General features: G+C 46.9%; 1 protein-coding gene across 1 annotated transcript; it reads right to left on the bottom strand.

Moving 5' to 3' along the window:
* Positions 1-1,493: 1,493 nt before the first annotated feature.
* On the bottom strand, positions 1,494-11,915 carry LOC306956825 (aquaporin-7-like; the record flags this gene model as incomplete). Its single annotated transcript, XM_079548138.1, has 7 exons — positions 11,842-11,915; positions 9,459-9,567; positions 6,697-6,823; positions 4,355-4,492; positions 3,519-3,637; positions 2,324-2,541; positions 1,494-1,653 (listed from the first exon to the last, which is right to left on the bottom strand). Exons 2-7 carry the CDS (start codon positions 9,546-9,548, stop codon positions 1,494-1,496), a joined length of 852 nt encoding a protein of 283 aa, XP_079404264.1. The 5' UTR covers positions 9,549-9,567; positions 11,842-11,915.
* Positions 11,916-12,179: the final 264 nt, after the last annotated feature.

Here is a 12,179-nt window from a genome sequence, read left to right as displayed (position 1 = left end):
CATCCTATGTTCACTGGTCAGGATTTCTGCAGTCAGCATCTCTGGCTCTGATACACTTTGCTGGCTTCTTGCACTTACTGCCACCCACCTTTAATGGAGATTGCTGACAGAAACCACAGGAGTTGCCTGACATCTATCCTCTACCACCCCCTACATAAGAAAATCCTCTTGCACTCTTTTGCCCTCTTAAGCTGAGGTGCATCTTGTGCCCGGAGTAGCTGCTCTACTAATAAATGGTGAACTCTAATGAGGAAACAGATATGGTACCTACCATCTAATCCCATGCCACAGTAATACAGCAGTAATCCTTTTGGTATTGTGACGTGAATGGCTGTTAAAGCCAGTAAATGCCAGTTTCTGAAATTCTGTGTGACAGTGATGATGAACAGTGTAGAGCCATGTATTGTGTCTCTGTACGTCCAGCCCTTGTACCACAGTTATATTCCTGACATAAAGCATCTCCCAGAAAAGTTTGCCTTATCACCCAGCGCAGAGATAGGCTGGTACTGCTGATGGTGTCATACTTTTGGTCCAGTGGTGCTACAGATCTGCAAGTCTGCTTGCCCATTTCCTCATTCAGACGTATGTTGCAGAATTGATGCAGGAGCACAGTGGTGTATTCCCATGTTTCTCTAACAAAGTGGAGAATCAAGTTTTTTTGACATTTGGATATGCTGCCACAGAAGTTGTCTGAATCCTCTCATAAGGTTGTAGTTAAAGTCTAACCCATCAGTTGCAATGCATGCGGCTCCATCACACCTGCATAGTGCAAAACATCTAGCCTATTCCAGTGAGGTTATGTTCAGTGAGGAAAACTCTCCAAACTAGTTCTTTATGGGACTGTCCTTGCTCTTCTCTACAGACATTCCAGCCCAGGTTGAAGGGGCCTTTGGCAGCCTGATTTGTTGGTTGGCAAGCCTGCCCATTGCCCTCTGCAGGCGGCTGGAAGATGAAGGTCCCCTCCAACCTGATTCTCTGTGCTCTGACAAACTGGATAGTAGTTAAGGTGGCAGGTTAGGAAAAAAATCTGAGCCTCTGATTCATCAGTGTAATAGCTACAATTTTTTAGCAGAGTATTCCAGATCAAAACTTCTTTGTTTCTGCAACAGTGTAGGTATTCCCTGATTTTCATTTGACTGACTTTTATTCCAGCCATGTTGAATCTTACATGTAATTGCAACTAACTTATAGGCGACTGGACTTTTGCATCTCCAGAATGTGATTTTTGGGAGCAGATTTTTACTCAGAAAGATTGAATAATTTCTTCAGTTCATAAACAGGTCTTGACCTACTCAGGTCTGCCCAGTGTCTTAGAGACCCTGTTTGTCTGGTTAAGCAGAACAGATTTATATTAAGCTACTCTCTCATTTATTCACTTGCAAGGTGAGAAAAGCATGCACTTCAGCAATGCCATTGCACACGCCCTTACCCACTTGATTAGTCTTCAGCTGTCAATGCACATGTCCACCCAGGATTTGCTGTCAGGATGGCCTTCACAGTGTGGCACTTTCAATGATTGTCTGTCCTTTTTCATTTCCATGCTCCAGGACAGGTTGATTGTGAATATCAATTAAGAGTTTGTAGATTAAACCACCAGCAAGACTTCCCAGCGTCGGAGCTACGAGTGGCACCCACCACCAATAATTTCCAGCCCTAAAATGAAACACAGAAGAGGCATCCAGTGAGCCACACAGAAACTGCTGCCCCGCTGCTTTGAGGTGAGCTGAGTGCTAAGGCTGAGCTTTGTGAGCAGAGGTGTCTGGTGCCATTTCACACTCTCAACTGTCCAGATGGCTTAGATAAACTCTGGATCCATCAGTCTAGTAGCTGGAAGGAAGGTAACTTTTGCTTTTGGCCTGGGAAACTGGCTCAGCATGGTCTTCGTGAAAATGAGCAGCTGAGACAGGACAGAGACTCTACTAATGCCTTCACCATGGAAAAAGCTGTGGTGCGAAGCCATCTTAGTAGATTCTGGAAAGTAGAGTAGATACAGACATCTAAATTTAGGAAAGCAATTCAGCACTCCAGCTTCAAGTACTTGCTTTCTGGTGATCCTAATCACAGTCTCTCCAGTCACTGCAATGACAGCTCAATCTCTAGCTAAGAGGTGAACTGTTCCTGGTTTCTAAACCGGGACATCCAAATGTCAAGGTGAATCCTATACTGGAGAACTGCATATCCCAGATTTTGTGAACAGGATGCAGGGGGCTTCTCTGTGCACAGTATTTGCTTTCTGTAAAGGAGTACGCAGGCTCCATGACCATGTTATCTTGGGCATTTCTCATTCCCAGAGAGCTGTACAGTGTGAAACCAGGTCACTCACGTGAAGACATCCATTCCCCAGCCAGCAATTGCTGTGAAGATTCTCGGCGGCAGGTCTCGGGAGGGGTTTATGGCGTAGCCTGTGTTCATTCCCATCCCCATACCGATGCCCAGAACCAGGATACCCGTGAGCAGAGCCTGTGTGCCTTTCAGGGCTCCATTATTTTTCTCATCGTGGATGACCAAAATGCCCAAGAACAACATCACCGTCGCCATAAACTGCAGGAGTAGTAAAGGGAAAACAGGTGAGGGGAGAGAGCAGCAAAGGCAGGAGGATCCCACTCAGCAAAGAGAGACTTCCCAGGCTGTCTGAGCAGGTGGGATGATAAGTCATAAGGGGCCCTAATGTTATTCCTTCCTTATAAGTGACTCTGAAAAAGAGACAAGTCATTTCCCAATGAAAGTGTGTCCACATCAACAACAAAAATATTCTAGAACTGACACAAGCTTCTCAGAACTGTCATTTAAAGTACTTTTTGTTCAACAGACACAGAGCCATAACAAACAAATCACGAGACAAATCTCATCATTCCTGGCAAGAGACTGATGGATTATATAGCTTGCTGCATCCACCCTGTTAAGAGTGAAGGTAGATAATGGATTCTTATCTGGGAAATAGAATATCCTGTCTGTGACAACACATTGTAGGCAATCATAGATCTGCAGTGCCTAGGACATCAGTGACAGTTGTTTGTATAGAGATGATGACTCCTGTCTCTATCTGCTTCAGAAAATGTCCCTGGAGGACCTTGGACTTGGAGCTTGCAGAGATAGTACTAGAGCAGGAACCCTGTAGCTCTTGGTAGCATGTTTTCATTTTCACTTGGTTTCTTGTGTAGCAAGATAACCACACAATCACAGGAGACAGAGCAGTCAGATGGTTATATGCAGGATCTCCAGCTCTCACCATCCTCCTGACTGTCCAGGCACAGCGTCCTCAGCTCAGAAACAAAAGAAGAAGCCTGCTGATCCCTTGACCCTGACAGTTTACCCCCCTGACCTCATCATTCTGTGCTCTTTCTCAGCTCTCAAGAAGCTTTGGATGCTACCAGTCAGCATCTGCCTGGATGGTGGGCTGCTTGTAGCTTAGGTGGTGACAGTGTCTGCACATGTAGAACTGAGTCCCTTGCCCAGACCTGCTCTAGGACCTACTACTACCCAACTTTTCCCAACACACCACAGCCGTCCCCACTGACCTCTGAGAAAAAGCTCCCGGATAAGGACATATAGGGAGAAGGGTAAGTGGAGAAGATCGATGCTGTGCCAGTTGGTCCTGTCACTGTAAAATTCCCCTTGGTGTAGTCATACAGTGCTTCTAGGAGAGATGAGAATTACAGGAGTAAGGACAGTGGCCAGTACAGAGTTCATCACACATGGCATATTCACAAGTTCACCCACTGCAGTCAGCAAAGACACAAAGAGAGGCAATGAGAGATAGATAGGATGGAATCAACACATCCCTTGAAGGACACAATCTCTGTGATACTGTCATCACAGACTTTAGCTTGCAGCTGCTTCTTTATGCAGTCCAACTCCCTGTCCCTGGTCAGAGACATGGGACTGGATGCTCTGGGTGCACCGAGTGGCCTCCATTCCCCCACTTCTCAGAAAGTGAGGCATGCTGAAGCCTACCAGTGTTGGGTCCTCTGCTCATAAACATGAATTGCTGTCCTATTTTACACAGACCAGAGCTCTAGCTGTAGCTGACTCTTGGTAACACACCTAACAGAAGCCTTTGCAGGCCTTTTGCTGACAAAACGTGTGTTTTTAATCTTTTTCTTAATATATAATTTTTTTACAAAATTACCAGGCTTTGGCAGTGGGAATGCCCTGTGCAAAAGGAGAGGTGCTCTCCAGGAATATCCTTCCAGAGATATCTGGGCCCTGCCCTAGCTTTGAGCCATAAACGTCTGGCCCATGATCTAAGAAGTCATGACATCACACTGGGTGCTGTGACAACATTTTTGATGAACTGTGAGTTGAGATTGAAAAAGTACCCACAGTAACTCCTGTGATACAGACATAACCATACCGTAATAGAGTCCAAAGACAGTGGCTGCTCCCAGAAAGGAGCCCAGGAACTGGCCAAGCAGATAAGCTGGAAGCTTTCTCCAGGGGAGGTTTCCAAAAATGCAATGTGCGAGTGTGATGGCAGCATTCAGATGAGCTCCTGCAAAACCGCAAAGGAGAGATACATTGGCCCTGTTGCTCCTAATTGGGAGCATGCCCCATACCTGACATCCCAGAGCTTGCTCCAAAACAGCAAGCACCAAGACTCTACCAGGGCAGGGTCTCCCTCCTATATAAATGCAAAACTGACTCCTTTCCTTTGGCAGCTGAGAGATGCAGGGAGGGAGTCCTTAGAGTCCTTTCTTTTGGAGTTAGACATCCACAGATTGCATCCAGAGAGTCAGTCATCTCACCTGTCAAAGGCAGCTTTTTTGGTCCTCTCCTACAGGAATGTCCTTGGTTCAACTTAAAGAGATCCCAAACCTTAGACTCATCACCCCCAGGCTATAGGTAGGTGAGCTGTACTGTATCTCAAACCATGAAAAAAAAGCCTTCTGAAAACATCTGAAAATGTCTGATCCTGACAGAGCAGATCTCTCCAGCTGATGTGGAGCTGTGGGCCAATAACACATTTGGCAGCAAGGTGATGAGGCAGTGGGGAAACAAACCGCAGAATTGATCACATTTGCAAAGCAAATTCTGCATGAGGTTGTCAGCAGGGACTTACATCTCAAAATCATTGCAGCAAGGAGTGAATAGAATTATCAGTTTTGTGGACCATGGTTACAGCCATGGGTCTGAAGCAGACACTGTCCTTCCGTTGTAGGGGACCGGACTGCATTTCCTTACGACTTCCAACATTTAGCTTTCTCCTCCCACAGATTTGGAAAGGGGTAAGATCCAGACTAACACCACATCATCAAAATGCAGGACGGAGTGAGGTAAAGTGCATTACCACCTGCTGCCATCCCACAGCTGCAAGAGAAATGGGGGGAGATCTCTTTTCCTTCAAACTTCTCTGGTCCTCTGTGTGGATGACCAGCCACTTCAGGGGTCACAAGAAGCATCTTGTGATATAAATGAATCCAAATCGCAATGTCAAGGAGCCCTTACTGGCCCCGGAGCTACCCTTCTGCTGGCTGATCTGAGACCTCTCCTCCTTTGCTTAGCTCACTTCTCCCAGTGTGTCTCCACAGCTTCTTAGGGAGACTTAAAGTTGACTCTCTGCACAGAAAAAAGATTTCTTTCAAAGCTGTCCCTAGTCTTAGACACCTCTGTGTCCTTGGACACCTCTGTGATCCAGAGTTCAAGAACAAAGATTTACTTGCCTTAATTTTCTGCCCACTAGAGCCCTTAATCACTTAACTTGGTGCAAATGAATGCAGAAATTGCACAAGTCAAAGGTAATGCTCTGTCATGTGAGAGATATCACCCTATGGCCCCGAAACACCACTTCCTGAAACACCACCCCCTGAGTTTGCAGGGGGGTGCCTAGTGTGGGTGATAAGGAGAAAATTTCCATACTATTCCTTGTTGCAACATCAACAATAAGCTTTCACTTACAATAAATGATTTACTTCCCCATGGGTCATGTTGGCAGCATGCTTCCAGATCTCCTTATCTCTCGGGCCACGTTCTGATGGCATAACCCAAGTGCCTAACATGGGCACTGCTGAAACGTGACTCCGCTGACTGCAAGGGAGGGGATGGCTGTATCTCTGCCATTCTCCTGCCCCACTTGCCTCTGCCCATCCCCACCGGTGAGCAGGAAGTCCCAAGAATACCCAACACATGTCCTGCCCTGCTTTGGCAGAGCCCTGAGGGAACAATGGGCCTTAATTCCTCTCGTGAACAATGTGGGAACAACTTTCTCTGCAGTGCCCCTCCTCTTCAACCCCAGAACACTCTGGGTGCTTGGCTGCCCTGCCCTGTTTAATCTTCATACCGGGCAGCCCTGTATTCCTGGCTCTGACAGCCAAGTTTTGCAGAAGAGCTGCAGGAGCCTCACCTGGACCATCATCCCATCTCTCTAAGCCCGTGGAGCGCGTTTGGAGTCAGCAGACTGTCAGTACACAAGGACTGCCCTTCCCCTGCTGCTCTTGACCTGGCTGTGCATTGTGACCCCCTTGGTGCCGCCTCTCCACCAAGGTCTTGGCTGTGATCACTGGATCACGAGGCTGACCCCATGACAGCCACGGTTCATCACACCTGTTCTGCTCTTCTCTGGGGCTGAAGGATTGAATTTTTTGCAGGAGAGGCCAGAGCTCCACCATGCTGTGCCATCAACCACTGCTCTGCAAGCACTCCTGCTGCCCCTGGCACCGGGGCCTTTAGAGACATAGAGATTATGCTCAAGTGTCTTACCAGAGATGCCTCCAGCTGCATGGATCCCCATGGTGACCCCAATGCCAAATCCCAAATTGATGCTCAGGTACTGCCCGAATTCTCCTTTTCCTAATACCACTTGTGCCACACAGGATAAGCCCAAGACCTAGTGCATAGAAAATAAAGGGAAAGGGGTGTTAAACTAATGTTATTGCCATAGTGGATTGGGTGTCCTTGTAGCTTTTTCTGCAATACCGATTATCCTTCAAAAATGGGAAGAGCTTAAGGTGCCCATGTCAGATCAAGTGAAAATGACCCCTTCTCTCCAGAAACTGAGCAGGAGATTGGGTACCCCTTACTGCTGCATATTCCATCATACCAAAGCAGATGCTCTGGTCTTCATTTGTATTAGGACCCAGATATAGTGTCTATGGTGCACACATGGTGGCAAACTGTGCTTGCAGCACAAGGGATATGAGCCTGGGGACCTTCACCACAGCCACCCAAAAACATGGCCCCTGCCATATGGACGGAGGGTGGGCAAGTTCTTGTCATCTTTCCTTTCCTGGTGTGCAGTTTATTGACCAAAAAGAGTAGTTCAGGAAACACACAGCTGTTTGCCAAACTCAACTCTAATTTTGGTAACCTGTTTCAGCCAAAAACTAGGACATTAATTCCAGTTGAAGTTTTTGACACAAATACTGCTCAGTTTGAAAACAACTAGTTCCAATATTTTTGTAGTGACTAAAAGGAAACTGGAAAAGAAATGAAAAAGAAATGCAAACACTCTCCAGCAGGAAAGGACATATTAAGAAATTGCTCTGGCCTTAGGATAAATTCTGTTTCACTCATTCATTGAGGTTGGAAAAATCAATTCTTGCACAGTTCTAATATTCAAATCTGGAGAAAGACAAAGCTTCTCTTGAGGTCTGCATCTGCAACCTCTCAGAACTTTGAAAGCATGCCCTGTACCATCTAACTTCTGCTCTGTCCTGTCCTGCTTTGATCTGAATCTTTACTGACTGCTGTGCATGGATTCAAATTTTATCTCATGTGTCTGCTCTCCCTTTCAGACATCTCCCAAATCTGCTGCCTCCCAGAAACTCTGCTCTTATCTTTCTTGTATACACAGACCACGCTGTGTTCTGCATGAAGCTGCAGCCTCAGTGTGGGACCTTCTCTCAGCCTGCCTCAGCAAAACCCCAAAACGTAGTATCCTTGATGTCCCTCAGCAACTGCAAAATCATTACAAAAACTCTGCCAACTCATTTCTGAGTTTTTCCAAAGCCAGATCTGGAAGCCAAATGCACAAAGCTCTGTTTTGGCAGGATGGTATGCAGTCAAGGAGGGCAAGGCGGGAGCCCTGGCTTTTAGAGCTCAACAACACTACCCTGGGAAAAAAATAAACAAATAAAAGCACAGGACAGAGAACCTATTTTTCAGCACAGACCCAAACCTCTGGTCACCTGTTCTCATAGACACAGAGTAGGAGTTTTTCCTGCCTCTCCATTCTTCATGCCATTTACTCCCACTGCGTTGTTCCCTCCTTTAGGAAAATCAATTGTTCACTAAAAGAGTCCTTGTCTGTATACCATCCTCCCAACAAAACCCAGCCAGGAGTCCAAGGGATGCAACCAGCACATTTCCAGCTGCAACGAGGGCCCTGGAGTTGCTGAAGGGTCAGATGCTGGATGCTGTATTCAGATGCTGGATGCTGCTTGTCACCAGTCCTTGATGGGGACAGTGTGCAGTATCCCTCCTCCTGCTCTGTTCCCTTATGGGGCTCAGTGAGGAAAGAGCTAGCACTGGTCGAAAGCTCCAAAATCTCCCTTGGACTGTCCTAGTGCAAATGATACTTTCCTCCCTACACTGAATGCCCTGGCAGGGTCCCTCAGACTTGTTCTTCATGACCAGGGGTGTCCAGCCATCAAAAAAAAGAAAGGGAGTGGAAAGGCAAATGGTTTGTTCAGCTCAGCTGGCCAGTCACGGGAGTCTGTAGTCTAACTTCCAACGTGTGTAAAACTACCTGTGTGGCAGGAGTGAACTTCAAGGGGCAGGACATGCAGTAAGATGTGATGAGAAGAAAGCATCCTTTGCACACACAGTTGTTGCCAATGGAAACAAGAAATGACATCTTTAAGGACAGGTGCATCTGAGGGCCCCTGTGCTCACACTTATCTGTCTCCTGTGCAAATGTCCTAAAGCATGAGTTGTTTGGATTATCCCTCATCCTCCATCTGGCCCAAAGTGCTGCTTTCAAACTAGAAGTGCTACAGGTGAAGCACAGGTGGGTAAATCAGCACCAGGCCTTTGCAGAGAGGGGATCTTGTTCTGCTGTGTTGTTCAGTGCACAAAGGTTCTAAACTTGGTGGGCACATCACTGCTAACAGAGATCAATTCTGACTGCAAAGCCTCACCCCTACCTTCCTCACCCTCTTTCCCTCTGCACCTCCAAGCAGCCCAAAAGTTCAAAACCACTTCACTTTTTTGGTGTGCAACAAATGCCTCAAGCAAAAGGAGAGTTTCTGTATGATTTGGGATAAGCACCATCCATTTGCCAGCATGTAACAACTATAAGCAGAATCCTGGCTGCAGGCCACATGCTGCAGGCCACCCCATCCTTTCCAGCATGGTTTGAAGAAAAGCATCAGCATCATCTGCAGTACCAGCAGAGAGTAATAGCCTGTTGCTGAGCAGCCCTGAGGATGTGATAGGAAATCTCAGGTCTTACAGCTTTCTGCTGCAAATGCTGCCCTCACTCATGCTGCACAAACACACATCTGGGCACACCTCCTCCTTACCATCAGCACGTACATCCCCAGTGCTTCTGCCAGCAGCTCCCTGACGGAGCTGCTATGGATTGTCAGCATCTTCTGAATCTTCTCCAGCATTTTTCTCTCTGGATCCAGCCTGCAGCTGTACAGAAGGTCCTGTTGAGACAGCACAGCTCATTGCACTGAGCTGTTACCCTTTGAAACTTGGCACCCTCCCTTCACCCCAGACACCTTCATTCATTTGGTTAAAGATGAACAAGCCAATAAAGTAGCTGCAAGCTTCAAAGCTTCCACACACAAACACCATCCTTTTAAAACTAGATGGTGAGCAAGCATTGTTTCTGCCAGCAGAGTGCTGCAATCTCTTGAGTCTCTGCCCATCTTCCAAGCAGTGGAGCTGTAGATTGGTGTGCTTCTAAGGCCAATCTCTTTCTCCATAGCCTTACAATCATAGAGTCAAAGAATCACCACAGTTGGAAAAGGCCTGCAGGGTCATACAGTCCAACCGTCTGCCTGCCAAGAATATTTCCCCACTGCACCATGTCCCATAGTACAACATCTAAACGTTTCTTGAACACCTCCAGGGACAGTGCTGAACAGGAACTGTGGTGATGCTTTGCACTATAACCCCCTAGCCAATGGTTTGGTGCCATTTTCCTTAACAGGATGGAGTAGGTCCATTTGCTGGTGCTTGGCAGGGTGGCATGATGCAAGCCCAGTCTGCGGTGAGGATGCCTGGTGCTGATGTGCAGCTCTGCCTGTGTTTGGGCAAAGCACAACACCTTGGGTGTTGCGCCAGGTTGAACATTTGCTCTCCCTGTGCATACCCTGTACTGTGCCTAACTTCTGGTTGGTTTTCTCCACTTTTCTCTTAACCTGCAGCTTCTCAGTGTCTTTCTGTAAGGTATGCTCCGGAAGAGCCAGAGGCAGCTGCCTTGATGGAGACACAGGGCTCAGCCCTCACTGTCCTCCTCTCTGCAATAGCACACTGCAAAGGTTCATGATCTATTCTCTCACTTGTAGGACTGAGCATCTGTAAGAAAGAACCTGGGAAGCTGCTTCTCCTCTCAGCTCTGCAGGTCATTGGCTTGCAGCAGGGAAGGGTCCTATGTGCTGGAGTAATGCCTGCAGATTTCACAGCATTTCTCAGATGGAAGAGGGTCAAGTCAGTTCATACCCACAGCCAGACCTGCAACTTCACTTCTGACTCCTGGATTGTTCTTCAAGCAGACTCCTTCCACTTATGTAGCAAGACAGCTGCCACATTTCTGAAAAGTTTTTCTCTTTTATTCAAGCCTTAACTATAGGCATCTATATATTCTAATTCATGCTGAAAAATGAGGAAATGTTTTCTGGGAATGCTGGTCTCCCATGGATTTGGACTGGTTATCAGAGAAAAAAAGCAAAGTTTGGTGTAGTGATAGTATTTACAGCACTATCACTGAAACTGAAGCAAACCCACTAGAATTCCAGCATGCTTCTGGACTGGCATCACCAATCACAGTGGCACTGGATGTGCCTCTCACACTGCCTGCCCTCTCACACGATTCGTTCCACAAGATGGCATTGAGGCATTAATTTTTCACCTAAAAGTGTTCAAACAAGTTCCTCTGTCAGATGCTGAATATGCGAGAATGTTTTAGTTTTGTTTTGTTCTGTTTGAATACATTTGCATACATCAAATGAAGGTAGTCTGCTAATGAAATGAAAATAAGGAAACCTTTCTGTGAGTCCTATAGGGCAGAGTATCATCGCACAAAACCAAAATGTGTGAAACTGGACCTGTCAGCCTCCACTTTACCATGAGCAGAGAAGAACAGCTCCAAAAGGCAGTCCATCCCCACCTAGAATAAGCATCTCAGGCCAAATCTGTGAGTCAGACCAGCAGCTGGCATCCCTTGTTGTCCATAGTGGGGACCCTGCAGAGGTGCACAGCACCAGGAGAGATGGGCTGCCCCAGCTATGTGCACCCAGCTGAGGTGACTTGGTGAGTCAGCCAAAGGCTGGGAGCAGATCTGCAGTCACCCAGCCTGGCTTGTTCAAGTTTGCCTGACTTTACTCACCTGTGGGGCTGGCAAGGGGCTCTAGGGTCATCAAAAAGCCCCCTACCAGTATGAACACCACCTCTTCCCTTTCATGACCTGGCTTGTCTCGTTTCAGCTGTAAGGACTTTTTGTCCCTACTTCTGGTGGAAGCCTTTTACCAGACCTTGATACCATGAACATTACAGTTTCTTCAAACTTCCAGCCAAATTCTCAAAATCATGTTCCAACCATGTTCACGCACTAGCATCAGCCCAACACAGTCATGAGTTAACTCTTCTTACAAGGTACCATCCTATAAGGTTTTCCTGTACGTTTTATCAGAACAGAATGCTCCCTCTCAGCTCCCTTCTGCTCCTGATACTTACCTTGAGTCACTCACCTGTTCAAACTTCACTCAGCGTTGACTCTATGAAGATGTACAAAGTTTTCCATCATGCATTAAGCCATCACTTGCTAACGTAAATACATTTCCTTCCCTAGGGCAGGTACTCTTCCAGCACTAGTAATATAGATCTCAGTTTGGAAAGGAAAGTCTCAGCAGAGCATTTTGGTACAGCCAAAGGCCCACTTTTAGTACTGGTGTTGACACAAATCATGCTGAAAAGCCAGGCTAAACACTCCCCTGGTTTGGATGAGTCCCAATAAACTCCAGAGCTGTCACACTTCCACAAGGAGAAACACCTCTCGCTTGGTTTGAAAGTGC

This window comes from Tetrao urogallus (genome assembly GCF_951394365.1).
Source record: "Tetrao urogallus genome assembly, chromosome: Z".
NCBI classification, from domain to species: Eukaryota; Metazoa; Chordata; class Aves; order Galliformes; family Phasianidae; genus Tetrao; species Tetrao urogallus.
Note: the sequence above shows the minus strand (reverse complement) of the source record. Positions and strands in the feature narration are given on the sequence as shown.